At 50.6% G+C, this 23185-nt stretch overlaps 10 protein-coding genes across 10 annotated transcripts; 7 read left to right on the forward strand and 3 right to left on the reverse strand.

Annotated features, from left to right (window-relative positions):
* The first annotated feature begins 85 nt into the window (after nt 1-85).
* On the forward strand, nt 86-2398 carry ASPVEDRAFT_284609 (putative GABA permease). Its single transcript, XM_040810113.1, has 3 exons — nt 86-468; nt 539-1099; nt 1173-2398. The coding sequence occupies exons 1-3, from the start codon at nt 374-376 to the stop codon at nt 2083-2085; spliced, it is 1569 nt and encodes a 522-aa protein (XP_040663040.1). The 5' UTR covers nt 86-373; the 3' UTR covers nt 2086-2398.
* Nucleotides 2399-2711: 313 nt separating this feature from the next.
* On the forward strand, nt 2712-4171 carry ASPVEDRAFT_24248 (acyl-CoA-binding domain-containing protein; the record flags this gene model as incomplete). Its single annotated transcript, XM_040809644.1, has 4 exons — nt 2712-2727; nt 2803-2916; nt 2995-3067; nt 3130-4171. The coding sequence occupies 4 exons, from the start codon at nt 2712-2714 to the stop codon at nt 4169-4171; spliced, it is 1245 nt and encodes a 414-aa protein (XP_040663041.1).
* A 422-nt stretch (nt 4172-4593) lies between these two features.
* On the reverse strand, nt 4594-5740 carry ASPVEDRAFT_284352 (coiled-coil-helix-coiled-coil-helix domain-containing protein). Its single transcript, XM_040810108.1, has 5 exons — nt 5715-5740; nt 5490-5659; nt 5181-5408; nt 4951-5083; nt 4594-4834 (listed from the first exon to the last, which is right to left on the reverse strand). The coding sequence occupies exons 2-5, from the start codon at nt 5507-5509 to the stop codon at nt 4736-4738; spliced, it is 480 nt and encodes a 159-aa protein (XP_040663042.1). The 5' UTR covers nt 5510-5659; nt 5715-5740; the 3' UTR covers nt 4594-4735.
* A 323-nt stretch (nt 5741-6063) lies between these two features.
* On the forward strand, nt 6064-7507 carry ASPVEDRAFT_49314 (putative nucleoporin; the record flags this gene model as incomplete). Its single annotated transcript, XM_040814146.1, has 2 exons — nt 6064-7347; nt 7412-7507. The coding sequence occupies 2 exons, from the start codon at nt 6064-6066 to the stop codon at nt 7505-7507; spliced, it is 1380 nt and encodes a 459-aa protein (XP_040663043.1).
* A 931-nt stretch (nt 7508-8438) lies between these two features.
* Nucleotides 8439-10307, forward strand: ASPVEDRAFT_36694 (transcription factor SPN1). The gene is made up of 4 exons (XM_040811266.1): nt 8439-9186; nt 9249-9331; nt 9384-9862; nt 9913-10307. The coding sequence occupies exons 1-4, from the start codon at nt 8673-8675 to the stop codon at nt 10163-10165; spliced, it is 1329 nt and encodes a 442-aa protein (XP_040663044.1). The 5' UTR covers nt 8439-8672; the 3' UTR covers nt 10166-10307.
* A 338-nt stretch (nt 10308-10645) lies between these two features.
* Nucleotides 10646-11564, forward strand: ASPVEDRAFT_24252 (uncharacterized protein; the record flags this gene model as incomplete). The annotated part of the gene is made up of 2 exons (XM_040809645.1): nt 10646-10686; nt 10760-11564. The coding sequence occupies 2 exons, from the start codon at nt 10646-10648 to the stop codon at nt 11562-11564; spliced, it is 846 nt and encodes a 281-aa protein (XP_040663045.1).
* Nucleotides 11565-12005: 441 nt separating this feature from the next.
* ASPVEDRAFT_24253 (putative quinol monooxygenase) lies at nt 12006-12470 on the reverse strand (the record flags this gene model as incomplete). Its single annotated transcript, XM_040809646.1, has 3 exons — nt 12006-12153; nt 12220-12332; nt 12408-12470. The coding sequence occupies 3 exons, from the start codon at nt 12468-12470 to the stop codon at nt 12006-12008; spliced, it is 324 nt and encodes a 107-aa protein (XP_040663046.1).
* A 2090-nt stretch (nt 12471-14560) lies between these two features.
* Nucleotides 14561-16150, forward strand: ASPVEDRAFT_120936 (uncharacterized protein; the record flags this gene model as incomplete). The annotated part of the gene is made up of 3 exons (XM_040805835.1): nt 14561-14602; nt 14736-14884; nt 14953-16150. The coding sequence occupies 3 exons, from the start codon at nt 14561-14563 to the stop codon at nt 16148-16150; spliced, it is 1389 nt and encodes a 462-aa protein (XP_040663047.1).
* Nucleotides 16151-17406: 1256 nt separating this feature from the next.
* Nucleotides 17407-18548, reverse strand: ASPVEDRAFT_24255 (chitin synthase export chaperone; the record flags this gene model as incomplete). The annotated part of the gene is made up of 3 exons (XM_040809647.1): nt 17407-17592; nt 17667-18238; nt 18311-18548. 3 exons carry the CDS (start codon nt 18546-18548, stop codon nt 17407-17409), a joined length of 996 nt encoding a protein of 331 aa, XP_040663048.1.
* Nucleotides 18549-21418: 2870 nt separating this feature from the next.
* On the forward strand, nt 21419-22211 carry ASPVEDRAFT_36700 (uncharacterized protein). Its single transcript, XM_040811267.1, has one exon. The coding sequence runs from the start codon at nt 21794-21796 to the stop codon at nt 21959-21961; it is 168 nt and encodes a 55-aa protein (XP_040663049.1). The 5' UTR covers nt 21419-21793; the 3' UTR covers nt 21962-22211.
* Nucleotides 22212-23185: the final 974 nt, after the last annotated feature.

Consider the following 23185-nt stretch of genomic DNA (forward strand, 5'->3'; position numbering starts at 1 on the left):
ATCTGTCCCTCTCGGCGGCAGGTCTGCAGCTTATCGGCGCATTACTGCAAGGGAATGTAATGGTATCGCGTGGCCCGCGTTTATCTTTGCTGACAGCGTCATTGAAGATAGCGATTGCCCAAACTGGAGTAGTGGAAGTGCGATCAACCGCGATACAACGTTGATAATCGTGAAGATTGCCTAAAATCATTGATCGTCCACGGTTCTCGTATGGACTTCCCCTCTTCAGGTTCCACCTCCGCATTTCCTTTGCCTCTTTTTTCCTTACTCGGCCGTCATATCGCCTTCCCATTGCTTCAAAAGGCGTTCCATCTCTCCTTTCTTCATGTTTTGATAATACTCATCTTGAAGTCTCTCACTCTATCCGCCCATCATGCCTCAAGACCCCAGCGCCGACGAGGCCCTGGCCCGTATGGGCTACAAGAGCGAACTTCCCCGCAATCTCAGCATGCTGAGTATCCTCGGACTGTACGTTTCCGTTCCACAGAGCCACCCCCAGGAATAGAGAACAGCAGATTAATTAGACGCAAAAAAACAGCTCTTTCGCTATCATGGCCGCACCCTACGGTCTCAGTACGACCCTCTATATCACCCTAACAGACGGCCAATCTGTCTCCGTCCTCTGGGGCTGGGTCCTCGTGACCCTAATCTCAATCGCAATCGCCGCGTCCCTCGCGGAGATTTGCGCCGTCTACCCAACCGCCGGCGGCGTATACTACTGGAGCGCGATGCTATCGACGAAAGAATGGGCGCCGATGATGTCGTTCATCGACGGGTGGTTGACCCTTGTCGGAAACTGGACAGTGACACTGAGTATTACTTTTGGCGGGGCGCAGTTGATCCTGAGTGCGATTTCGCTGTGGGATGAATCGTTTGTTGCGAATGAATGGCAGACCATTCTCATGTTTTGGGCGGTGATTTGGGCCTGTGCGCTGATTAATGTGTTTTGTGCGAGATGGTTGGATCTCATTAACAAAGTTTGTATCTTTTGGACAGCGTCCAGTGTGCTTGTTATTTTGGTGGTGTTGTTGACTATGGCGGATGATAGGAGGAGCGGAGAGTTCGTTTTTGGGCACTATGATGCGAGTGAGAGTGGATGGTATGTGTTATCTTACTTGCTCTCTGGGAGTATATATCTGATCGCTGGGATGGGGTTTGCTAACAGATACTAGGCCATCTGGGTGGGCTTTCTTCGTTGGATTACTGCAGGCCGCATATACCTTGACTGGCTATGGTATGGTGGCTGCGATGAGTGAGGAGGTCCAGAACCCCGAGCGTGAGGTTCCGAAAGCAATTGTCCTATCCGTGGTGGCTGCTGGTATTACTGGACTGGTTTACTTGATTCCAATCCTGTTTGTGCTGCCGGATGTGAAGATGCTTCTTAACGTCAAGAGTGGACAGCCGGTCGGTCTGATTTTCAAGTCCGTGACGGGCTCAGCAGGAGGCGGGTTCGGCCTACTCTTCCTAATCCTAGGCATCATGATGTTCGCGGGTATCGGCTCCCTAACAGCGGCTAGCCGCTGCACATACGCTTTTGCGCGTGATGGTGCCATCCCCGGATTCCGACTGTGGAGGAAAGTCAATAAGAGACTAGACGTCCCTGTATGGGCAATCATCCTCTCAACAACAGTCATCTCCCTGCTCGGCCTGATCTACTTCGGTTCAACCGCAGCATTCAACTCCTTTACTGGCGTTGCCACTATCTGCCTCTCCACGTCGTACGGGCTCCCGATTCTCATCTCTGTGATCCGTGGCCGAAAGGCCCTCAAGAACTCCGGCTTTTCGCTCGGTCGGTTCGGATACGCCATCAATATCTTGACCATCTTGTGGATTTGCCTAGCTGTGGTGTTGTTCTGCATGCCGGTCTCACTTCCTGTCGATGCAGCCTCGATGAACTATGCGAGCGTGGTGTTTGCAGGCTTCGCGACTATTAGTGTCACCTGGTACTTTGCGTATGCGCGGAAGCACTTCACTGGCCCGCCGGTCCCCATGGATCAGCTTGAAGATACACCTGGGGTTGTCCCGGGGAAGCCAGCAGTGGATCCGGAGCAGGCGAGTTCTGGGCTGGTCGAGGAAAAACGATAGTTTGCGGAAGCCTGCTAAGAGGCATTGTGCAGTGTAAATTAATTACAACAACACTTTAAGTTATTCAATGAGTAAAAGAATCGATTAATATAATCATAAATAAAAAAACAGAAGCCATTACCCCAGAATTTGCTTGTCAAATTGGCTCGGGACATGACAATCACAGGGGGAAGAAGGGCAGCCCAGAGACCTCCGAGAACCGCGGTTCAACTGATCGAGCGACCCAACAGCCTGCCAAATCAATCAACAACGCTCCTATCAGTCATCACCACTCGCTCCAACGCCTCATTTCGCGTCTGAACTGGAATCCGACTCCCGCTCCACCCTCATATTCAGTTCGAGATTCGACGAATTCACCATCTTCCCCCGGCATTCTCGTGGATCGCTCCCCCTCTTTCTCCCGTCTCCGCCGAACCTCAAACCGCAAGACAAGCCAAGTCTGGGGAAGCCGAACGGGGGCCTGCCTATATTTGATCGAACGCCTTGCTCTTCTCTGTCACTATATTCCGTGTTATCGTGTACATAATCTTCCTGACGGATCTCCATGAGAGTGTCGCGCCCACATCGATGCGCAATCCCGCTCTGATGAAGCACGAGCTCAATCCCGAGCCTTTCTAATTCACACCATGTCGGACTCCGTGGGTGCGTGACCCCTTTATTTTATTTCTCTTTTTTCTACATAATATTGGGGAATAAGGCCTAAGTGATGATTTATAGATCGAGTCTTCGTCCATGCCCTCAACACCGTCAAACGCATCCCTCGAACCGGAACCGCGCGGCCGCCGGCCACGGAGCGGCTGAAACTCTATGGATTATACAAGCAAAGCATGGGTATGGAATTTCCAGATTTATCATTATTTGGGTCGGTCTTCGACCTAGGAGAATCATGAGCTGACGTGGGTTCTACAGAGGGGGATGTCGAAGGGGTAATGGACCGACCTGTCGGGAATACAGCGGATGTTTATATGGAATGTGAGAAATGGTACGCCCCTGCTTTCTCTCGACTTTATAAATCACAAAGTATCATTTGATAACCGTTACCAGGGATGCCTGGTTCGCTCAACGCGGTATATCTCGCACAGAGGCCAAACGGCGATACATCTCAACCCTTGTTGACACGATGCACACGTACGCTTCACAAACTGCCGAAGCGCGCGAACTCGTGTCTGAACTTGAATTCGTCTGGGATCAGGTCAAATCAAATATGTCTTCCTCCACGGCGGCGTCGAGCCCTGTACAATCAACTGGGTTTTCTCCAATACCACAGCCGCAGTCATCATATGGGAGTATCGGTGCCCAGTTAGCGCAACACCCAGAGTATCAATATCTAGCGTCAACGGCGCGCGGGGACTCTCGCCTGCGTGTATTAAGTCCTGTCAGTCAGCCTGACGAGATTTATCAACGGCGTGCAGCGCGAAAGAACTACGATCGCGAACAAGGGTCGGATCAAACAGTTGACGACGAAGACGATGTAGATCTAGACGAGGACGAAGATGAGGAGGAGTATGCCGAGGCCCAGGCCAATCTCTATGGAGACGATGAGGACGAAGACGAAGTAAGCGGCGTCATTGAAGATGATGACGACGAGCATGGATACACAAATCACGACCCAGATGGAAATCGGAGTCGGAAACGCATTCGCAACCGCAACCGCAACCCCAACGGTAATGACCACCACACTCCAGACCCAAGCGCAGAGGAGGGAAACGTTCTATATCAAGGAGGCATGCTAATGCACCAGAGTAAAGACGATGTCGATAGCCGGCGATGGCGCCGCAGAGTCGAGCAGGCCTTGACCAAAATGACCGCCGAGATTGCCGCCGCCCGCGAACAGGTGGAAGCACGCGCCCTGTCTGCCCGTCGGAGATCAGGCGTTTGGGCCTGGCTACGATGGCTGGTCTGGGTGACCCTCCGGCAGATCATCTGGGACTTGGCTGTCTTGGGGATGTTGTTGATCTGGATGCGCTTGCGTCGGGATCCACGGCTCGAGGAGCAGCTGAAGGCCGGGTGGTCCGTCGTGAAGACCCGATTAAAGGGCTTGAAGGCTCTGAGAGGCATGAGGAAAGTATATATACCATTTCCTTGAATTTTCTTATTATGGCGCCCGTCAGCTATTTATCAACATACCTCCGAAGCATTGTTCTTTTACGTCCCCCCATTGGCCTTTTTCGCTCTACTGGTAGTATATTCTGTTCAAGTACATATTAAATAGAGGGCTTTCTTTTTCATGTTCTCATTTGGATATTTTATATGTTTCCCGTTGGATTTTTTACATATCTCTGCATGTGAACGAGTCTCATTGATAATCTGCACGGGTCGTTTCTGGTTGCTTGTGCCTTTTGTCTCTCTTACCTCTCCTTTGTCCATGGTATCGGGTAGAGGGTGCCCTTCTGTATTCTAGCTTAGATTCAGATACTCAGTCAGATTCATGATATTATCATATCCGCCTGACATTAGTTTTCACACATAAAAAAGAAAAACGACATTCCTGATGCTAATATGTACATAAACACATCCCGATCAAATCCAGACCATGACACGAGACTGATAACAGCAAAACTAATAAACGACACAGGAGACCCACAACAACCATTGGCACTGCATTTATTCTCTCTAATTATAACAAGACGTTTTACATTGCAGGGGTTGTTTAATATTGCGGTCCGGGGAAAGAAGCATACAGCTGCTTAGGACGGAGATGCACGGGTGTCACGTTTTCGGGGGTTCCGGGGATAGTCTTCTTGAGGCCCTGGTTTTGCGCGGACGTGTTAGGTTGGTTTCTGAATCGACAGATCGTATAATATGTGTATCGGCCAGAACAAGCCATTGCGGCCAGTGGCAGGTATGTAGCAGTGAATAACGTACCAGCTTGTCAAAAACACACTTGTTCAAATCCATCTCATCCTTGCGGCATTCCCATAGTCGGTGGTTGTTGTTCTCCAGGCACTGCCAGTGAGTGTTGAATTGCTGGAGACAGTGCGTGTTGATATCCTTGATACTGTAGAGGTGCCGTCTGTGGTTAGCATCCGCGCAGCCAAATAACCATACATTCTATATCCTCATGTCGAAGCAAAACCAACAAGTGAAAAACGTACACACTGGCCGCACAGCGGGTCACCTTCCTGCCCTCCTTGAGACAGTCGACCTCTCCCCGCCCGTTCGACTCTTCCTTGCACTTCATGTAGTCATCGTTGAACGCCTTGCACCGGTCTCCAATGAAGTAAGCAGCGCTGGTCAGCGGCGCAGAGGTAGCTCCAATCTCGGCAACCTTAGGGACGCCATCGGGCATAGGCGTCGGGTCGTAGAGGTTTTGTTGGTTAAACCTGTAATTTGGAGCACGTTAGACACCGCGCGAGCGTCGGAAACAGACCTCGGAGCGAGGAATTGGGGATAGGGAATCATACTGAGGGTCTCTCCGCGACATTGTGAGTGATTTTTAGTGGAATACGCGGGTCAATGATCGATGCGTGGCTCTATACACTGGAAGGAGGGCTTGGGGGAGCTTGAGTTGCGGACAGAGCGGGATTGGGACATCGGTTTTTGCTATGCGCTGATTGGCTGACTCGGGTTGTCGCTGTCCTAGAAGTCACGGGACTAAGACAATTGATGCCTGAGGTGTTTATTCTTACCTGGAGCTGTGCGAGGTGGATTCGGCTTCACGTGACACCTGCCAAAACACAACAGCTGCCGCCGATAGGAAGAAGTATCTACTAGTCGGCCCAAGCTAAGCATTTATCTCGCAAGACGCTGCGATTTCTGATTCCTGTCCTCCAGGTGATGCGGCGCTGAGACGTTGCGGCTGCAGATTTAAAGGAAACTCAATTACGCGCTTCGTTGATTTTCGGCTTTGTTTCATATTTTTCGAGCTCTCTCGTTCGGTCTTCCGCTGCTCCTTCGTTACCAACGCAACCCACCGAAATAGCAATTCTGCTTGAGCGCATCAGCTTAGCTACATCAGCTTAGCTACATCCATCCAATATGTCGCTCTTCGGAGGTCAACAAACGCCCGGCCAATCTCTGTCGCTCTTTTCGAACGCGGGTAAATCCAGCCCCTTTGGCGGCGGTGGGACAACGGGAACAGGAACGGGGACAGGGAGCCTGTTCGGCGGAGGTACGACCACGGGAACACAACAGCAGCAGCAGCAGCCAAATACAGGGGGAGGTGGTCTCTTTGGCTCGTCGACCACGACACCACAGCCGCAGCAAGGTGGTGGACTTTTTGGGTCGACTACACAGCAGAAGCCGCTCTTCGGACAAACGCAACCGCAGCAACCGCAGCAGCAGCAACAGACTGGGACAGGCCTGTTTGGAGGACCATTGGGTGGTGGACAGGGACAGGAGAAGCCTGCGGGGGGCTTGTTTGGTGGTAGTCTAGGTGGAACGCAACAACAGCAACAGCCGCAACAGCAGGGAAGTCTTTTCGGAGGACTCGGCCAGACACAGCAGCAACAACAACAGCCGCAACAACAGCAGAGCCTCTTCGGCGGTGGTGGTTCTTTACTGGGTGGTGGCCAACAGCAGGGCCAACAGCAGCAACCGCAGCTGGGACAGTCGACGCAACCCCAGGGATCGAGTCTGTGGTCCCCAGGGCGCGCGGTGACGGGTGTGCACCGGACAGTTCCAATGCAGATGACTATCATCAAAGACAAGTGGGATCACAGCAATCGGGCTTCTCCATTCCGGACGTACCTGTACAATAACGTTGGAGAGGACAATGCACCCTTTTACCAACCGGGCCCACAGGACGATGAGACAAAATGGGAGGATGCGCTACGGAGTCGACCAGACTCAGGCTATGTCCCTGTTCTAGTGCACGGATTCTGGGAACTCGGCAAGCGCGCACAGCGACAGAAAGACTTTTTGACCCTGATACAACAACGCCTGCATGAGATCAATAACTGCTTAACGGAGCTACTTTCTCGGCACGACCTGAAGATTTCAGTCAAGATCGCTGACTGCCGCCGGAAACATCTGGTCCTCAGCAAGCGATGCCTAGCACTCGCTGCCAAAACACAGGTCCTCCGTAACAGGGGATACGCGATGGATGACGCCGAGGAGGAGTTGAAGAAGAAGCTTGCGCAACTGGAGCGGTCTGTGTTCGACCCCTCGCTCAACGGCCGCGGTGAGGAGATCTGGGCTCGTATGCTGGCAATCCGGGAACACTCCAAACGACTACAGACGGAAATGGAACGGGCCGGTGCTGGCGCTGCGGCGCAGACGGAGGATGACTTGGATGAGAATACGATGAAGATAGCTAAGAAGGTACCGTCTTTCGCTATATTTCCGTGTCGTTCGATTTTCATAACGCTAATGTGTACTCTCGCAGGTATTGGACGACTACCACGCCCAGATCCAGCATCTGCAGAAGGAGATGGAGTCCGTGAAAAAGGACTTCGAGGAAGCGACAAAGTCGCTTAACTAACCCTGACTCTATCAATATATTCCCGTTCTTCTCTTCTGCACACCGCGGCTCGCTTCGTGCTTTTGGTTTGGTTACAGTTGATGCACGCCTGGCTACACTATTCGGAGCATGGAGTTTATGTCATTTGTCATTTCATTGGGGGAAGCTATGAAACCACCTCTGAATTTATCACTAGACAAGAAAATCGAATACGAATGTACAATAATAATACATCATTCCTGAATTGCCAGGCCCAAAACAAGCCAAGTCAAGAGATCAGATGCGCCGAAATGCTCAGTTCAGTTCTCTTCTCCATTCACGTCTCGCCTCGTCTCGTCACATCACATCGACCAGTGTGTATGTATGTGGGTGGGTGGTAGTATTACAGGAACTTCTGGACGAAGTCAATGGCGAAAGGGGCTATTTGGGATATAAGCGGTTAGCTTCGATGCTGGGGGTTGGATGCTGCGTGTTTTTTTTTTCGGGTTGAGGGTGCATAGGTGACGTACAGAGGTAGAGGAGGACTCCGCTAGTGATGGCCATGCGGACGGTCTGGTTAGCCTGGGCCTCGCCAGCCTAGATGATAATACCGAGTTAGCGTTTGTTCAATATAGCCCTGTATAATTCGATTTCGCTTTCGCTTTGGGTTGGAACAGTCTGTATGTACCTTGATTTCCTCCTTAGAGGGCTCGGCTCCTGTTACGCGTGGGTTAGCGGAGGTAAGAAACATAGGTGGATCAGCAAGGACATACCTGGGGCGAACATCTTGTGTTATTTTTTGAAAATAAAATATGGAATGAAAGAGAGAAAGGCAGTGTAGTTATTGAAGATGTTATTGATTCTCAAAGGTTGTAGCTCACAAGTGAACGAAAAGTCGAGCTGGGCAGATTCTGCCATCCATCACCGCCGAGCTTCCCGATGCGATTCTGACCTTGGTTCTTTCATCCATCCTCCTGCCACTGCTCTTTCTGGTCTGTAACATCTCTTCCTGAGTCTCAATTTGCTTCTTGCATTTTATTTATTTATTTACCTGATTTCTTTCCCCCCTCCTCTATTGCGTGGTTTGACTTCGGAGGCTGGTCCTGATCCTACTCGGCCGTTTGACGGTTGCCGTCTATCTCTCCTTTCGCCCTTTCATCCCTAACACCCGAATAACACACAAGCCACTCGAACCGGCATTTTAATCATGTCCGCAAGTCCAGAGCCAACCGCTACGGCGACCACGCCGCCGATCGAATCGAAGCAAGATGCAGAAGAGACCGTGCAGCCACCAACTCCAGGCGCAGGCGACGAGGCTGATGCCAATGACAGCGATGCCAAACCTGTTGAAGACAAGGGGGTCGACGAAAACGGGAACGAGGTCGACGAGCATGATCTCGTCGGCTCAGATGACGAGTCCATTCTCTCCGAAGTAGACGAGGCGCAGTTCGAGGACTTCGATCCCGAGAATTTGGATATTGAAGACCGCCCGCAATTGGATATCGATGAAGAGAATTTGAAACTTATCGGGCGACACAAGAGAAAGAGGACAGGGGATGAAGAGGGGTCATCTAGACGGAAGAAAGAAGGGCGACGGAAGAAGAGCCGACGGCATGCGGAAGATGAAGAGGGTGGAAGTGATGGCGAAGCTGGAGGGAGGCGAAGGAAGCCCAAGAAGGTCGAGGTTGAGGAGGATGACGAGACACTTGATCCTGCTACGCGTATGTTTTTTGTGCCGTTTGCGACGATGAATAGTTTTGGGCAAAGCGCTAACAGTACACAGGTCGACGGAGAGCTCTTGACCGTGCTATGGATGAGGCGATGAAGAAGCCAACGAAGAGAAGGGCTAGGAAGCAGGATGGAATTGTATGCCATACACCGATCATTTGCTCTGGGTTACAATGGCTAACATGAATAGGATTTGGAACAAATGGCAGATGCCGAGATTGAGGATATGCGCAAGCGCATGACCCACGCGGCGCAGATGGATGCCATCAACCGACGTGAAGGCAAACCAGCTATGCACAAGCTCAAGATGCTTCCTGAGGTTGTGTCGCTTCTGAACCGCAACCAATATGTTAACAGCTTGGTCGACCCGGAAATCAACCTGCTGGAGGCTGTCAAGTTCTTCCTCGAGCCACTAGACGACGGATCCCTCCCGGCCTACAATATCCAACGTGATCTGTTGACTGCGTTGGGCAAACTCCCGATCAACAAGGAAACATTGATTGCCAGCGGTATCGGTAAGGTGGTGGTGTTCTACACCCGGAGCAAGCGCCCAGAGCCTGGCATCAAGCGCATGGCCGAGCGAATGCTCGCTGAGTGGACGCGACCCATTCTCCAGCGCAGCGACGACTACTCCAAGCGAGTATACCAAGAAGCAGACTTCGATCCTACGTATGTTCACCTCCCTTATTCTGCTCGATCTCATAACTGACTCAATATAGCAAAATCACATCGCGTGTCAAGACCGTTCAGGAGAATACTGCTGAGGCGCGCGCCCGCGAGCTGCTCCCTCCGCGCCTGGCGAACCGTGCGCGTGCTGAAATTTCACATACCAGCTACACCGTTGTTCCGAGACCGACAATGGTGCAAGAAAGCAAGTTTGCGCGACCGCTAGGAGCGAGTGGAGAAGATCGATTCCGTAGAATGCGGGCGCGCCAGATCGCAGCGGCGAAGGGCAGTGGCACGCGACGGTAGCTTTCTTGGCTTCGGGTCGCATTTGCTTGTAACTTAGCTTTATTTTTGTATCGGGCGCTCGGCGGGACACCAAAGCACTAATTAAAGGCCTCCAGGGCAGTAAATAAGCAAAGCGAATTGAACAATAATTCGGAGTCTACCATTAGCTGCGTACCATTTCCTAAACAGTAGCGACGAGTTGAATGCGGGCAGTGGCGCCTGGAAAACACGGCAGCGGCGTTTGGTCGGCATCGTACGACCGGGACAAAGCCCGAGTTTGCACCGGCAGATCCCGCGCGCTCTCACTGGACGGCTCCGCGACTGTGAACGTCACCGGGCTTTGCTCCACCCGATATCTCCCTTCTCTCGTCATCCGGACATCAAAATTCTTGCAATCCCTCTCCCTATAAAGCTTCCAATTGTACTAAGCTTGGCTTCTGCACTCCCCACCACTGCTTTAAACAGACCTCTGTACATATCTTCAAACACCGCTCACACAACATGAAGCTCCTTACCAAGGAAGAAGAGGACGCCCACTACCGGTGCGCCCACCAACCCTACCCAGCTCTCAATTCAAGCAGCAAAGAACCAATTCTAACCAAGATCCAATCGCAGACAAGTCGTCAAGGGCGGCTCCTTCGGTACGGCCCTCGGTCTAGTTGGTGGTTATGCAGGTGTCATGCTCGCTACCCGCCGCTACTCTACAGTCCGCAACCTCACACTCCCCATGAAGGCCTTCCTCGTCACATCATCCGGAACATTCGTCGGTATCATTGCGGCTGACCGGTCCTCGCGCGCCTTCGAAATGTCCCAGAACCAGTCCCGCCTATGGTACGAGAACCGTAAGGAACAGATGCATGCAGAGGGGCTGCAGGGTATGAGCTTCGGCGATCGTGCCCTTGCGTGGGCTCGACAGGAGCGATACACAATCGTCGGTACTACGTGGCTTGCTTCCATGATTGGTAGCTTTGCCCTCGTCGGACGTAACCCTTATCTATCGGGACAGCAGAAGTTGGTGCAGGCTCGTGTTTACGCCCAGGGTCTGACGCTTGCTGTGCTCGTTGCTAGTGCGGCGTTTGAGATTTCGGAGAGGCGCAGAGTAAGAAGGGAACTGGATGCTAAATCCGAGGGCGCGGCTGCTGGCGCTACCGCTGCTGGCGCTGTAGCGGATTCGAAGACGAAGGCAGAACACGGCGAGCAAGGTCAGGGTGACCTTTGGAAGGAGATGGTTGCTGCTGAGGAGGATAGGATGAAGAAAAAGCACCAGTCTCTCTACGAAAACAACCACGAGTCTAGCTCTGCGTCTAAAAAGAAGGACACCGACGCGCAGTCTCCTTCTCCGGCGCAGAAGGCCGAGGCGGAGGGAGCGCCGAGCGAGCAGAAGCAAGAGCAGAAGTCCGAGGAAGAGAAGCAAAAGTGATTCAATCCCGTTATTTTTGGGGTTTTAGCATATATGGATAGATCGTTGTTGATTCATGGTGTATAACATCCCTTTTTTTTTTGTTTTTTTTTTTATCGTGGTTGGGCAGGCTTCTTGTGCCACGGTCTTGCGTTTCCTTCTTACAATATCCATGGACGATGTACTTTTACCCTCTCTTCTCTTAATGACGACTCTCATTGCTTTGATGTGACAGATGTTCAATATCCTTGCCTTTTGCTTTTCCTTCAGCTGAAGACTGTACATAATGGAGAGTTACTCAAAATCTTAATATATCGACATCTGCATGTATAGGATCCGTCAAATATAAATATAACCAAGACCAGGTTCAAGCTCCTAGCGCATTCGCCACCTATCTTAGCTTCCATAGGAACCCTTATTTACCTACTCTAAAGACCCCATCGGCGAAAGCACGACCGCCCTTCAAAGCTTCGACCTCCCATCAAACCCAGCAACAAACGCCGCCCTTTTGATCTCCGGCGCCTGAGCTAGCAAGCCCCCAATGGCCTTAGAAAACTGCTTAAACGGCGTAGTAGACGCATGCTCCTTCAAATTCTGCGAATCAGTGTATCTAAACACCAATATTAGCAATAGAACTGATTGACCGAGTCTACACAAGGGAGGATGTTTCTCTCACTTTTCAACAAGGACAAATTCCTCGGTCCCCTGCGGTTGAAGCGCAAAGTAGATCTGGGTCTTGGGTTCGTTTTCCTGGACGTATTTGGAGAGGGTCTTGAACGCTTCGGCGACCTTCAATTTTTATTGGTTTGTGTTAATAGGTGTTTAAATGTTGATGTCAGTAATGTTTGCGGGTGATATATATACCTCATTGAATTTGCCCGGCTTGGGGACGAGTTTGACCACGTTGTAGATCTCTTTGGAGGACATGATGGATTATATATATTTGTACAATAATTAATATATATATAAACTGGAATGAAATCTTTGGAGGGTTCTGATATGCTTATAAGTTGAAGGAGAGTTGATGATGTCTTAGTCTGAACTTCGGTTGTCATCGATGTGGAGGCGGGAAGATGCCGAGGCTGTTGCGATTACTCTAACATCCCGTGTCTTCTACTTACCAACTCGCAAATTTAATAGAAGAATTCGGTATGTAAGACTGATTTATGCTAAAATATAATAAATTCCGTGGACGATACGTATGAGTGATCACTCACATTATTTGAAATCAGGTTGGAGTTCGAGAATTGAAATCTGTGGAATCTATGATATCCGAAATCCAACGTACAGAAAATCACAAACGAGATTATTCTTTCAACCAGTTGCTCATTCAGAGGAGAAATTTACATAAAAGAAGTAGTTGCTCTTCTTCGAAATTTTAGAACAAATAAAGTCAAGGCAGAGAAGATGATCCATCCAGAGAATTGGGTTGAACTTCTTGCTCTTTGACATCTTCTACCAGAGAAAAAGAAGGCGGTTCATCAGGCAGAGGACTGTACTGAACTGCTGGCTCTTCTTCGCCGTTTTCAACCGCCACAAGGTCTTGCCCAGCTTGATCCTTTTCACCACAAGGGTGCATTTGCAGGTTGGCCTAGGCTTGCGAAATTCTCGCTTTCGCTTGGTTTATGAACCTGTCTCGCTTCTCCTTGGCCCACTCGCAGACGTTACGGTATGCCGTAACTCCCTTCGAAAATCTCTGGCATCGATTGTTAATTTCAATAGCCCGTAACCGGCATCGCTTGTCCCTTGCGTGAGTGATAATTAACGAAACTATGTAGCCGCTATTATCATACGTCGGTATACCCTGCCGATATTTCTTGATACTATGCATTTGCGCCGGATCCAAGTATACCATGATGGCACGTTTGCCAATCCAGTTTAACGAGACTCTCGTTAGGGCGATTGTCTTCAAGGGTAAAATTCGGCAGCACGATTGGGAGAGATTCGTGTTTTGCCGGTTTGATACAGCTTCTCAGCTCCTAGCAGACTGTTTTGTCAAGGGTATCACCGTTCGCGCCGTAGAACCGATCTGGCTTGACTGGCCGTAGCACTTCATTCGTGATTTGGGATATATTTTGTAATGGACACCTTATAAATTCGTCCATGTGGCTGTAGTTGCCCTTAATTAAAAGTATCATCGGCAGCTCTACTATTCACCAGGCAGAAGGCATCAAAGTCGACCTTTAAAGAGCTTGACGAGTGGACCGAGGAACGTAAAGTGAAGAACATCATAGGAATATCACCCAAGTTGGCCGGCAATAGAAGTGGTGACCTGCTCAGATACACACGCTTCTCTGGGTATAACTGGTTACTGATCAGATGTTGCTGTAGTTCACCTGTGTATGCTGCGGTTGCCATGGCCTTGTCGGTAGTCATGTCTCACGTTCTAGGAATAGAGTACTGGGGTTGCAAGTGTCAGTATTGAATAACAACTGAGAAACCTGAGCAATATTCAATCTACTTACTCTAAGATCAGAAACGCCCGCCCCTCCATCCTCGACAAACGCCTTCAGTTCCTCCAAGATTTGGGAGATAGACCGCGAAGAAAGTTGGATAGATTATCGTAAAGGGTCATACCTCAGGTATAAAATAACACGGGATAATATAGATAAACTTCCGCCGCAGCAGGGCCCAGGAAAATGGACGTATAGAGTGGAATTGGGAACCATGATGCCGGATAGTGTTGAGCCTTCTTAATGAAAACCAATCGTGAGATTCCTGACAAACGGAAGAATGCCCAGAGAAAGGAAAAATTGTATTTATTTGTATATACCAGATGACACTGGGTTGGTTTAGCCAGCGAGCGTCGATAAAAGAGTTGTAGGATCTGTGAATCAACTGGTAAATCTACCCCGGAGCAAACAGAATAATGCCAAGGACGATCTAGACCCGAATCCAGTGACGTAAGACAAATGCCTAAGAGCTCACGTGGGGATCGGATCATCAGAAATGCTGCTTCCTTGCAGGCAACAACAACGTCCAAAACAGCTGGTCGAGCAACATATTCATCTTTAAAGATGAAAAAGACTCTACTATTGGTGTTCATCCACGGGTTCAAGGTACGACAGCCGTACACCTCCACCCATCTGATGAGGTCGAGATCTCAAGCTGGAGACTCACCGATTTCTCCGGCGAACTACCCCGATTTCTGATTGAAGCTGGCTAACAATATGGGGGTTTTTGCACACTCAGGGCGGCGATGATACATTCGGCAAATTCCCGCAGCATACCAAAGGGCTCCTTAGTCGCAAACTTCCCTCCATTACTGTGGTGACACTCGTCTACCCGAAGTATGAAACCCGAGGGAGTTTGCAGGAGAGTGTAAACGCATTTCGAGAATGGTACGTGCTGGGTCTTGTGTCCTGTGCCAACGTACTAGATCTCAGAACGGTACTGATATTTCATATAGGCTCCAGAATCAAGTCATAGATTTGGAAGTATCCAACGGTACAGCCTCACCGACCGTTGATCCCTCCGTGCACGTCTTTCTCGTTGGTCATTCAATGGGCGGAATAGTCGCGGCAGATACGCTTTCGCTCCTAGCTTCCGAGCAACCCATACCACCGAGAACCTCTCCGCAGTCGTCGCAATACCAGTCAGACGGAGGATCAGAGGACACCGCAGCTGCGGAGAGCACGAGCTTAGGGGACCCCAGCACATTCATGTTCCCCCATATCCAGGGAGTGTTCGCTTTCGATACTCCATACCTCGGGATCGCCCCTGGAGTTGTCTCATACGGCGCCGAGGGCCATTATAAGAATATTACGTCCACATACAACGCATTCTCAGAGGTAGCTGGACTGTTCGGGTACGGAGCGAACAACACCTCTTCAAAAAGGGAGACACCAGCGCCTTCGAACGATGCCAATAAATCATTACCCCCAAGACCGGATGACGATGCTGCAGCGACACCCTCCTGGCAGCGATGGGGCCGATATGCCATGTTTGCGGGCGCTGCAGGCGCTGTCGCTGCGGGAGGTGCTGCAGCCATGTATTCTCAACGGCAACGTTTGACCGATGGCTGGGGATGGGTGTCTTCGCATCTTTCATTCGTGGGATGCCTAGCACGACCAGCAGAACTTCGACAACGTCTTTCTCAACTAACGCAGGTGCGCAAGGACCGAGGAATCAGATGCGTCAACTTCTACACCAGCCTAGGGAAGGCCGCTTCATCTCTGGTGGAGAACAGCAGCAATGTCAACGAGAGTAGTAGTCATACGCCATCGTTCAGCTCCAAAATTATCCGCTCAAAGTATCGTACTTTTTGCACCCTGCCGGATAGAGATGAGGACCAAGAAAAGTCGACCAGCCTGGGCGCGGGACTGGAGTGGATCAAAACCGTCAATGACAGGGCCAGTGATGAGATCAAAGCCCACACCTGCATGTTTATGCCGAAAGAGAACCCGGCTTTTTCAGAGCTAGTTAACCAAGCATGCACGGCGATGATCAGATCGGTTGATAGGGGATGGTATAGTACCGCTCGGGGTCAAACATCCGATGACAATAATAGCCAAGCGCATATGCCGCGGCCCGACAAGGACCGAGCCCATAATCAATCCGAAAGCGGGACTCTGGATGATGACGAGGACGTCGTTCTGGTCGACTGATTCTCTCCATGGAGCGGTCGGGTTGTCGGAAATGGCCTGTTTCACTTTCGAATTCTCAGACCATTTCTTCAGTCCCGGGTTGAATGTGGACCCCACTTGTTTGACGAAATGACGATGGATTCTTCAGACTCTGATCACCGTTGAACTTACCAACTAACTGGAGTCCAACCGACTAACTTTATTTGGACGATCTTTTCCACCAGCACCGCTGATACTGAAGCTGATAAATGGAGGTCTGAAATACTGACCATTGCTACTCCAAAGCAACATGGATGGGACTCAGGTGTGGTCGTAAGCCTTATGCACGATACATGGAGTCTCCATGGGGCGGTCCCCGTGCGCGACCATCTGTTCACCAACGCGGTAGTCCAGGAACGAGCGGAACCGGAGACTTCATCCCGTTTTTTCATGCTCTCATCTTATCTCAACCGAACTTGGTTTAACCCGGATCCTGCACTTCCCTCCCAGCCTATTATCGCTGCGACAATGACCTCGGGTAGCTCTCGCAGACTCACAGCTGAGCCAGCCAGTTCTAGTTATCACATTTCCTTCGCAACCAAGGGTGTGTCGTTCCTGCCGGCTCTTGCCGGGAAGCAAGGGTTTATTAACACCTTCCGATATTAAGCCTCTAAAGCCCCGAGGCCTAGCCTTGATGGAACCGGCTAAATTATTTTCATTACTTGATAGTCGGGAGATAGTGAGCGCCGGCGGAAACACTAACTCTGGCGCACCGACACTACTTTGGCGCTGGCGATACTGAAGATGAAGAGCCAATCGACGGCTTGTGCCTTTCGCACGAAGGAGCGGTGCTATGGTAAAATTGAAATCTTATTGTATCGCATAGAGACGTTTTGCCTCTAGTCGTGCCTATCATATGGTTGTCGAGTCGCCGCTCTCGACAAATAAAATGTCGTTTGCGCCATTGAATCCTAGCATATGCAAGGAATAACCGTGCCAAAGAATTGGAAAAATAAAAAGTTGGAAGCGCTCAAAGCAGCAATTGCTGCGATAATTCCAAAAAATAAAAGCAGAAGAGATCCAAAATAGGCAAAAACCTGACGCTGATATCGCTACAAAGATTCGTAGGTAAATCTACCTAGCTAATGCAAAGCAAAATTCCATCCCGTCGTCAATATTAATTATATCCCAACCAAAGGCTGGCTTCGAAAAGATCCGTCGGTAATCGTATAAATATGTAAGCAGAATTATACAAGGCCGAAGCGTTGCGAGACACGAAAATATGCCGGACATACAGGTCAATATCCGTGACCGTTATACGTCGAGGCGCGATGGTGGTACATACTTCCGGCGTACTCCGAGTTCGTATCTTGGTAGACGGTGCCGCGTCGCTCCTCTTCCGGAAGGAGCTCTTTGACTTCCCAGTTGTTTGGCTTAATTCCAACGGAAAACTCCAAATCCTCCTTTGTGATATAGTCCCAGAACTAGAGAGGTGGGCCCAATTAGATAAAATGCAAAGTGGGGTTGGGGTCCGGGGGCCTTGCGAGTCGAGACATACCTTATAGACCATCATAACGGCCAGTAGATTGCAGAATGTGGCGAAGAACAGCCCATCCAGGTAGTGCTGGACGTTGTCGCATATCGTATCCCCGAAGGCGTAAAGGATCACCTGCCCGGCGATAAAGACAAGAAGACCAAAGGAGATATGGCCGAGCGGCCATCGGTCCTCGAGGGTGTTCATGACCAGGAGAAGCTGCATGACTAGGTAGACTGCGATGCAGATCGCATTGATTACATATAGCACAGCGAACATGGCGACGGTGTTTGTGGGGCCCAGGCCGCCCCATGACTTGAAGGTGAGGATCGAAATCACGAAGGAAATGGCGAACATAATCGTGGATGTCGTCCGTAGCAGCCATACAGAAAGGACAGTGCCGTCTTCATAGAGCTGGAACCCCACAAATCCATTGACGAGGAGACATGTACATAGCGCGGAAGCGAATCCGTTCTGAACGGCAACGAACCATGGGAAAGGACCACTTCTGGGTGGAACCACACCCGCGTCGATGATCAGGGAGCAGATGGTGAGTGCCATGTAAAGGTAGAAAAACGTGATAATCTCCTTCCGACCTAGGGAGTGCTGTCAGTGGGCCCTGATTTCGCCGAGTATATACCGAAGGGGAGGTAAGTGTCAAAGCATACCCACAGCAGTGAATTTGGACCTGATGTGCAGGATCATGATCACCGTCATTCCAAGGGCAATGATGTGGATGAAGGACGCAGCGCCCTCGAAAATGATTGTGTTGGCCAGCTCGATATTCCGCGCATAGCAGTTGGGTACGATGCCGGTGGAACCTGATATCGTTGATGATGGGCCGACCAAAGAACAAAGAGGCAGCGCTGCCTTCTTGCATATCTCATCGAAGTCGCCAAACCCCATGGTGTAGGTTGACTGGATGGTATTCCGAACGTTCGCTTGATTTACCCACTATGTTTTGACAGTGCCGCAACTCGCGACGCTCAAAAATCGACGACAAAGTGTGAGGCGTGCAGAGATAGGGGCTCCGCACCTGTTAGGGAACGGGCCAGGCCAAGATGAGTTGGGGATCAGTGCCAGGCGCAATCGGCAGCGAGACGCCAAAAAAAAAGAAAAGCGAGTGATGACGGGGAAGTGAATGAAGGACCAAGGGCAGTGAAGGTAGAAGTCCAGAAATTCAGCGGTCGCCCCGACGAGGCTGGAGGAGGGGAGTTTTGCGGCTGTTTGAGGTCGAATCACGAGATGCACTAGTGTCAGATCTGGAGAGGCTGGCTTCCGCTGACTAAGTGCCATGAGTGGCTGGCCTCTCAGGAACAAGACCCATACGCTAGCCGAGTTGGGCATGTTGTTTACTCAGTGTGAGGCCCGGATGGAGTTCTCCAGTCTACGCCTATTCACTAGCCGTTCCACCTCCTGCGCTGAGGGATATTCTGGGGCTGCTGCTCATCCGTACGAGACATACCTGTCTGTCACTCCTCGCAGATCCATGTTTCAGATCCTGCGAGAACCTGGCAAGTCTGAGGGCAGGCGCAAACAGGTTTGCCTAGTCGGATATCCACTCTGCCGGCCGAAGTCTGACGCAATTCTAGTTTGGCAGATCGAGAATTTGGCAGAACATTCTTTCCAGAATCCTTCTGTCAGCCACGCGATCATCGCTCACCAGTCCTCAAACGGTCGGAGGACTTCGGCTTCGATGTGTCCCTGACTCCCTCGTGCCGGTACCCTGCATTCTCTCCACCGCTCAAACTTGGCCCTCGTCGTGGCTGTCTGGGAAATCCGCTCCGAAAGCTTCGCAGACTTCACACTTTGCAGTCTCGACCACTCCATGATTCGGGCGAGTCCTATTCGTTGTTCGGCAATGGGAAACCTGATAATTCACCGGAATCTACCGGCTCTGCGGAGTAATTAAAATGGCCTCATCGTTCTCGCCCTCCCGCCATATTATATTAAGTTTCTCGCACACGGTCATGCCTGGGCTATGGGCATCCATGCGATCTCGGAAAACCGATCGTGGACCTCTTTGGATGGGCAGTGTGCGGAATTAATTTCTGGACGTGGTGCCATGATTATTCACTTCCCGCCAGCGAACGAGTGGGAGGCTTGCACGTCTCATATTTGCATGGGGTTGCTTATTTGCTGCGGGAGATCTCGCAGAGAAAAGAGGAGGGAAACGTTGCGGGACGAGAATAGATAGGATCTGAAACATCGACTGCTGGGCGACGGAAAATCGCCAAGTTTTAGTATTTTCTTAAAAGGGCTTGTCGTCTGGATGATGATTGCATGGCGTTCATTTTTGCCAATCCCCCACCGGTAAGACGAGCCGTGGCTCGGTGCTGACCGTCCAATTCGGACCAGATCGACAATGAAGGTTTCGCAAGACACAGAGGAGGAAAAATAATCCGAAACTTCATCAGGTTCTCGCTTTGGGACCAAACTCCAAAGTCAACTCAAATCCAGGCGCCGTGGGATGTCTCTGGTGCTTGGCAGTACGTGAAGGAAATCATGGATACACCCCAGACACGCGTAAGTGGGTGCTTGGCGACGAGGTTGTCCCAAAAGCGAAAGGGTCTCCAGGCCTCGGCCTGGTGCTAACCAACTGGTACCTAGCCAATTGGCTGGCCCCCCGTATTCGGTTTCTAACCTTCTCTCCATGGCAGTGGGATCGAGATATCGCGGTATCGCCTTTCAGCGCTCTCTTCCCTAAGGTCCCCAACAAAGACAACTGCGCCTACTACCTTTCCCGCTGGGCAATCGGAACCTCTGCGGACTGCCCAGGATGTAGCTTAAGGTTTTCTGTGCTGACGGTGGGGCGCTGCAGGCCCTGTTGGTTGGAACTACACAAACTTACGGGTTTCCCCATGGATTAACCTAATGCCAAAATCAGCCAGCCGTCCACACAATTCGCCCATTGGTTTGGAATTCCTTCATCGCTCTCTTCCCTGCCCAAAACCCGGCTCCGCGCCCAATGCACTTGCCGACAGTCGGCGGTTTTCTGTGGCAGGCAGGCCGACTAACTGGCAACGCCGTTCGTGACCAACCCTGTGTGATTTCGTATAATTTTTAACTCCAGAGAGGAAAGAGAAGAAAAGAAAAGAACAGAGCAGAAACCGCTGTCCAGCCGCTGTGCATGAAGATCCCAGCTAGCGCCACGTGCCGTTAAAGGCTTGAAAGCGTCAACGGCTTTTGAGGGATGGGCGTCGATCCCTAGTGCCTGTAATCCCGATCAAGCCGAAACGGATGGATCCATGAAGATATTATATGGTGCTACAACTGTGCTCTATCCAAGTGGGCCCTGCCCGAGCCCACTTTTCCCACGGTCCCACTGGAACTCCTTCACAGCCTGCAACCGCGGTTCTCCATCGCGACAGACGTAGTCTCGGAAACGGAGGAGTGCAGGCATTCTATGGATATTCCACGACGCTGGAGCGGTATTTCAGTGGGGATTGCCGCTTGTGTCTAATTTTCGGTGGCAGCGAAAGACTGCTCTGTGGTTGGTCCGGGCTACGTTCTCCATCAATCCTTGATATTTAATCCGTGAAATAGAGAAATAGCACGGGAACGGGCACTGCGATAAATAAGAATAATAACAGACTGCCTCAAAATAATAATACCCAAAGCCAAATTCGTGGAGAAAAGGCCAATCATAAAGGGCTCCTCTGCTCTGTTCCTTTCTGTTTTATTTTATTTTTATTTTTGTATTTTTTTATTTCTTTTAATTCCTGGCCCTCCTCCCCTGTCGAGTAACCTGGCAGCACTGGCTTGTGACGGGCCCTGCAGGATCCTTGATGATGGCAGTTACAAGTTGGACCACTTCTGTCCTCAGGAATCCGTCATGAGCAAGCTTGCAACGCGTCCTCGAGCATATATAACTGTTCTTTCTCTGGTACACTCTTGATCGCCAAAACTCAAACTTCTCTCCAAAGGGCTTCTAGACCGTTTGCCTCCTCCGCCCATTTTCTTCACGCTCTCGCCCCCACTGCGACTAAGTGAATCTATATTCCAACCATCCTAGCCCTACCAGGCCACATATACATTTTCATCATTGCATACAACCAACCGTCCACCACCACAGCTGCATTTTCGTCCGCCATTCTCTGGTGGTTTCGGTTCCAATCCCTCCACGCCTGGGGGTCGTTTGGGTGTCAACAATGTGCAATCACTTCAAAAACTACTACATATACAGCACCTGCAGCCAGCCTAGCTCTCATATTATCCGCACATCCGTGGACGAGCCGAAAGAAGCCCGATGTGCCGAATCACCACATGACAGGTTCATTGTCGTCGTAGGGAAATGTTTACTTTGCAATCGCCACTGATGGGCTCTTCCAGTCGGTGGACTTGAACCTTTGCAGTATATTCGACGGCCAATTTTCATCCAACTGGCGCTGCAGCGGCTTTTTCGACTTTTGTTTCCTTCTCTTCCTTTCTACCGTGTATTTCTTTTTCACTTTTCGCCTTTTTTCCCCTTCGTCTTCTCCAGAGAAAAAAAAAGGACGATGATTTTGGTTTACCGTCCTTTGCTTGTGGCTTATGATACCTCTGCTTTTTTTTTTTTTTTTTTTTTTTTTTTTCTGTTTTACTATACACAACTGGTCCTGATGATTTCCCTATCGCTTGTCAGGCCTTTTCACTTCCCTCTACTATACCAGTGCTTTTCTTTGGCGGTGGGTTGAATGTGCTGGCTGGCTCTGGCACGCAATTGGACATGCATTGGACATTGGGCACAGGGATATAGACGGAACGGAGTATGCAAGGCGTTTGGGAACAAAATTGGGGGTTGGAGACCGGGCAGGCTCTAGACGGTTTTGAAATTCTGCTACTTACAAATGGACGAGATTTGCGAGCAATTGCTGTGCAGGATTATTATTGCTGCGACTCGGAAGTACTGCGCCTGTTCGCTCTAGGCCATCACATGTTCACAACTGCGCTGCATGGGAGCTTGGACGCTTCTACATGCCTGCCAGTGCCGGTTTACTCGGCTGTGCTAATTACTTTGGCTACCTTTGCTAAGACAGGAACGGAGCAGCATCAGGAGATCCAATGTGCTGCTGTTTCCCCGGCGGTTGGGCCATGTTCGATACCACTCTGTCTGGCGGATGTTTGAGATTCGGCGCACCAGCAGAGACCATCCAATCTGCGCAGATTGCGAGGATATAAATTGCTGCCAAGGAGCTAGTGTTATTGCACCGAGATGAAGATGTGAAGTCTGTGCTCATCCTTCTCGACTCGGATCGCGCGACCGGCAGTAGGCCGTTGTTGATGATTGACTGTTGAGCTTGGAGATTGGATGAGCTCGATCATTGACTGCTCGACGGTCGACACGAGGCCTGTCACACCCTCCTCTGGCCACTGGGAGTTCTCGGTCCATCTTTCGTTTCTTTTCTTTTTTTTTTTTTTCCCCGCCGACGGCAGCCTTTGCTCAGATACAGATAGTCTTGCGAAGTATTTCTCATATACTGCACTATCACAGACTCACCTCCAAGTATCGGGCTTCGCGAGTCGCACCTTTGGGTCATCCATGGCTTATGCCCATGTGAGCC

This window comes from Aspergillus versicolor, assembly GCF_001890125.1.
Source record: "Aspergillus versicolor CBS 583.65 unplaced genomic scaffold ASPVEscaffold_1, whole genome shotgun sequence".
In the NCBI taxonomy this organism is placed as follows: domain Eukaryota; kingdom Fungi; phylum Ascomycota; class Eurotiomycetes; order Eurotiales; family Aspergillaceae; genus Aspergillus; species Aspergillus versicolor.

Coding starts and splice junctions, on each gene's coding strand:
- ASPVEDRAFT_284609 (XM_040810113.1), top strand. CDS start 374: ATGCCTCAAGACCCCAGCGCCGACGAGGCCCTGGCCCGTATGGGCTAC. Junction 469..538: donor ATGCTGAGTATCCTCGGACT/GTACGTTTCCGT, acceptor GCAAAAAAACAG/CTCTTTCGCTATCATGGCCG. Junction 1,100..1,172: donor GATGCGAGTGAGAGTGGATG/GTATGTGTTATC, acceptor AACAGATACTAG/GCCATCTGGGTGGGCTTTCT.
- ASPVEDRAFT_284352 (XM_040810108.1), bottom strand. CDS start 5,509: ATGTCGCGGAGAGACCCTCA. Junction 5,409..5,489: donor ATGTCGCGGAGAGACCCTCA/GTATGATTCCCT, acceptor TCCAAATTACAG/GTTTAACCAACAAAACCTCT. Junction 4,835..4,950: donor AGTGTGTTTTTGACAAGCTG/GTACGTTATTCA, acceptor GCGCAAAACCAG/GGCCTCAAGAAGACTATCCC.
- ASPVEDRAFT_36694 (XM_040811266.1), top strand. CDS start 8,673: ATGTCCGCAAGTCCAGAGCCAACCGCTACGGCGACCACGCCGCCGATC. Junction 9,187..9,248: donor GACACTTGATCCTGCTACGC/GTATGTTTTTTG, acceptor AACAGTACACAG/GTCGACGGAGAGCTCTTGAC. Junction 9,332..9,383: donor CTAGGAAGCAGGATGGAATT/GTATGCCATACA, acceptor TAACATGAATAG/GATTTGGAACAAATGGCAGA.
- ASPVEDRAFT_36700 (XM_040811267.1), top strand. CDS start 21,794: ATGTGCAATCACTTCAAAAACTACTACATATACAGCACCTGCAGCCAG.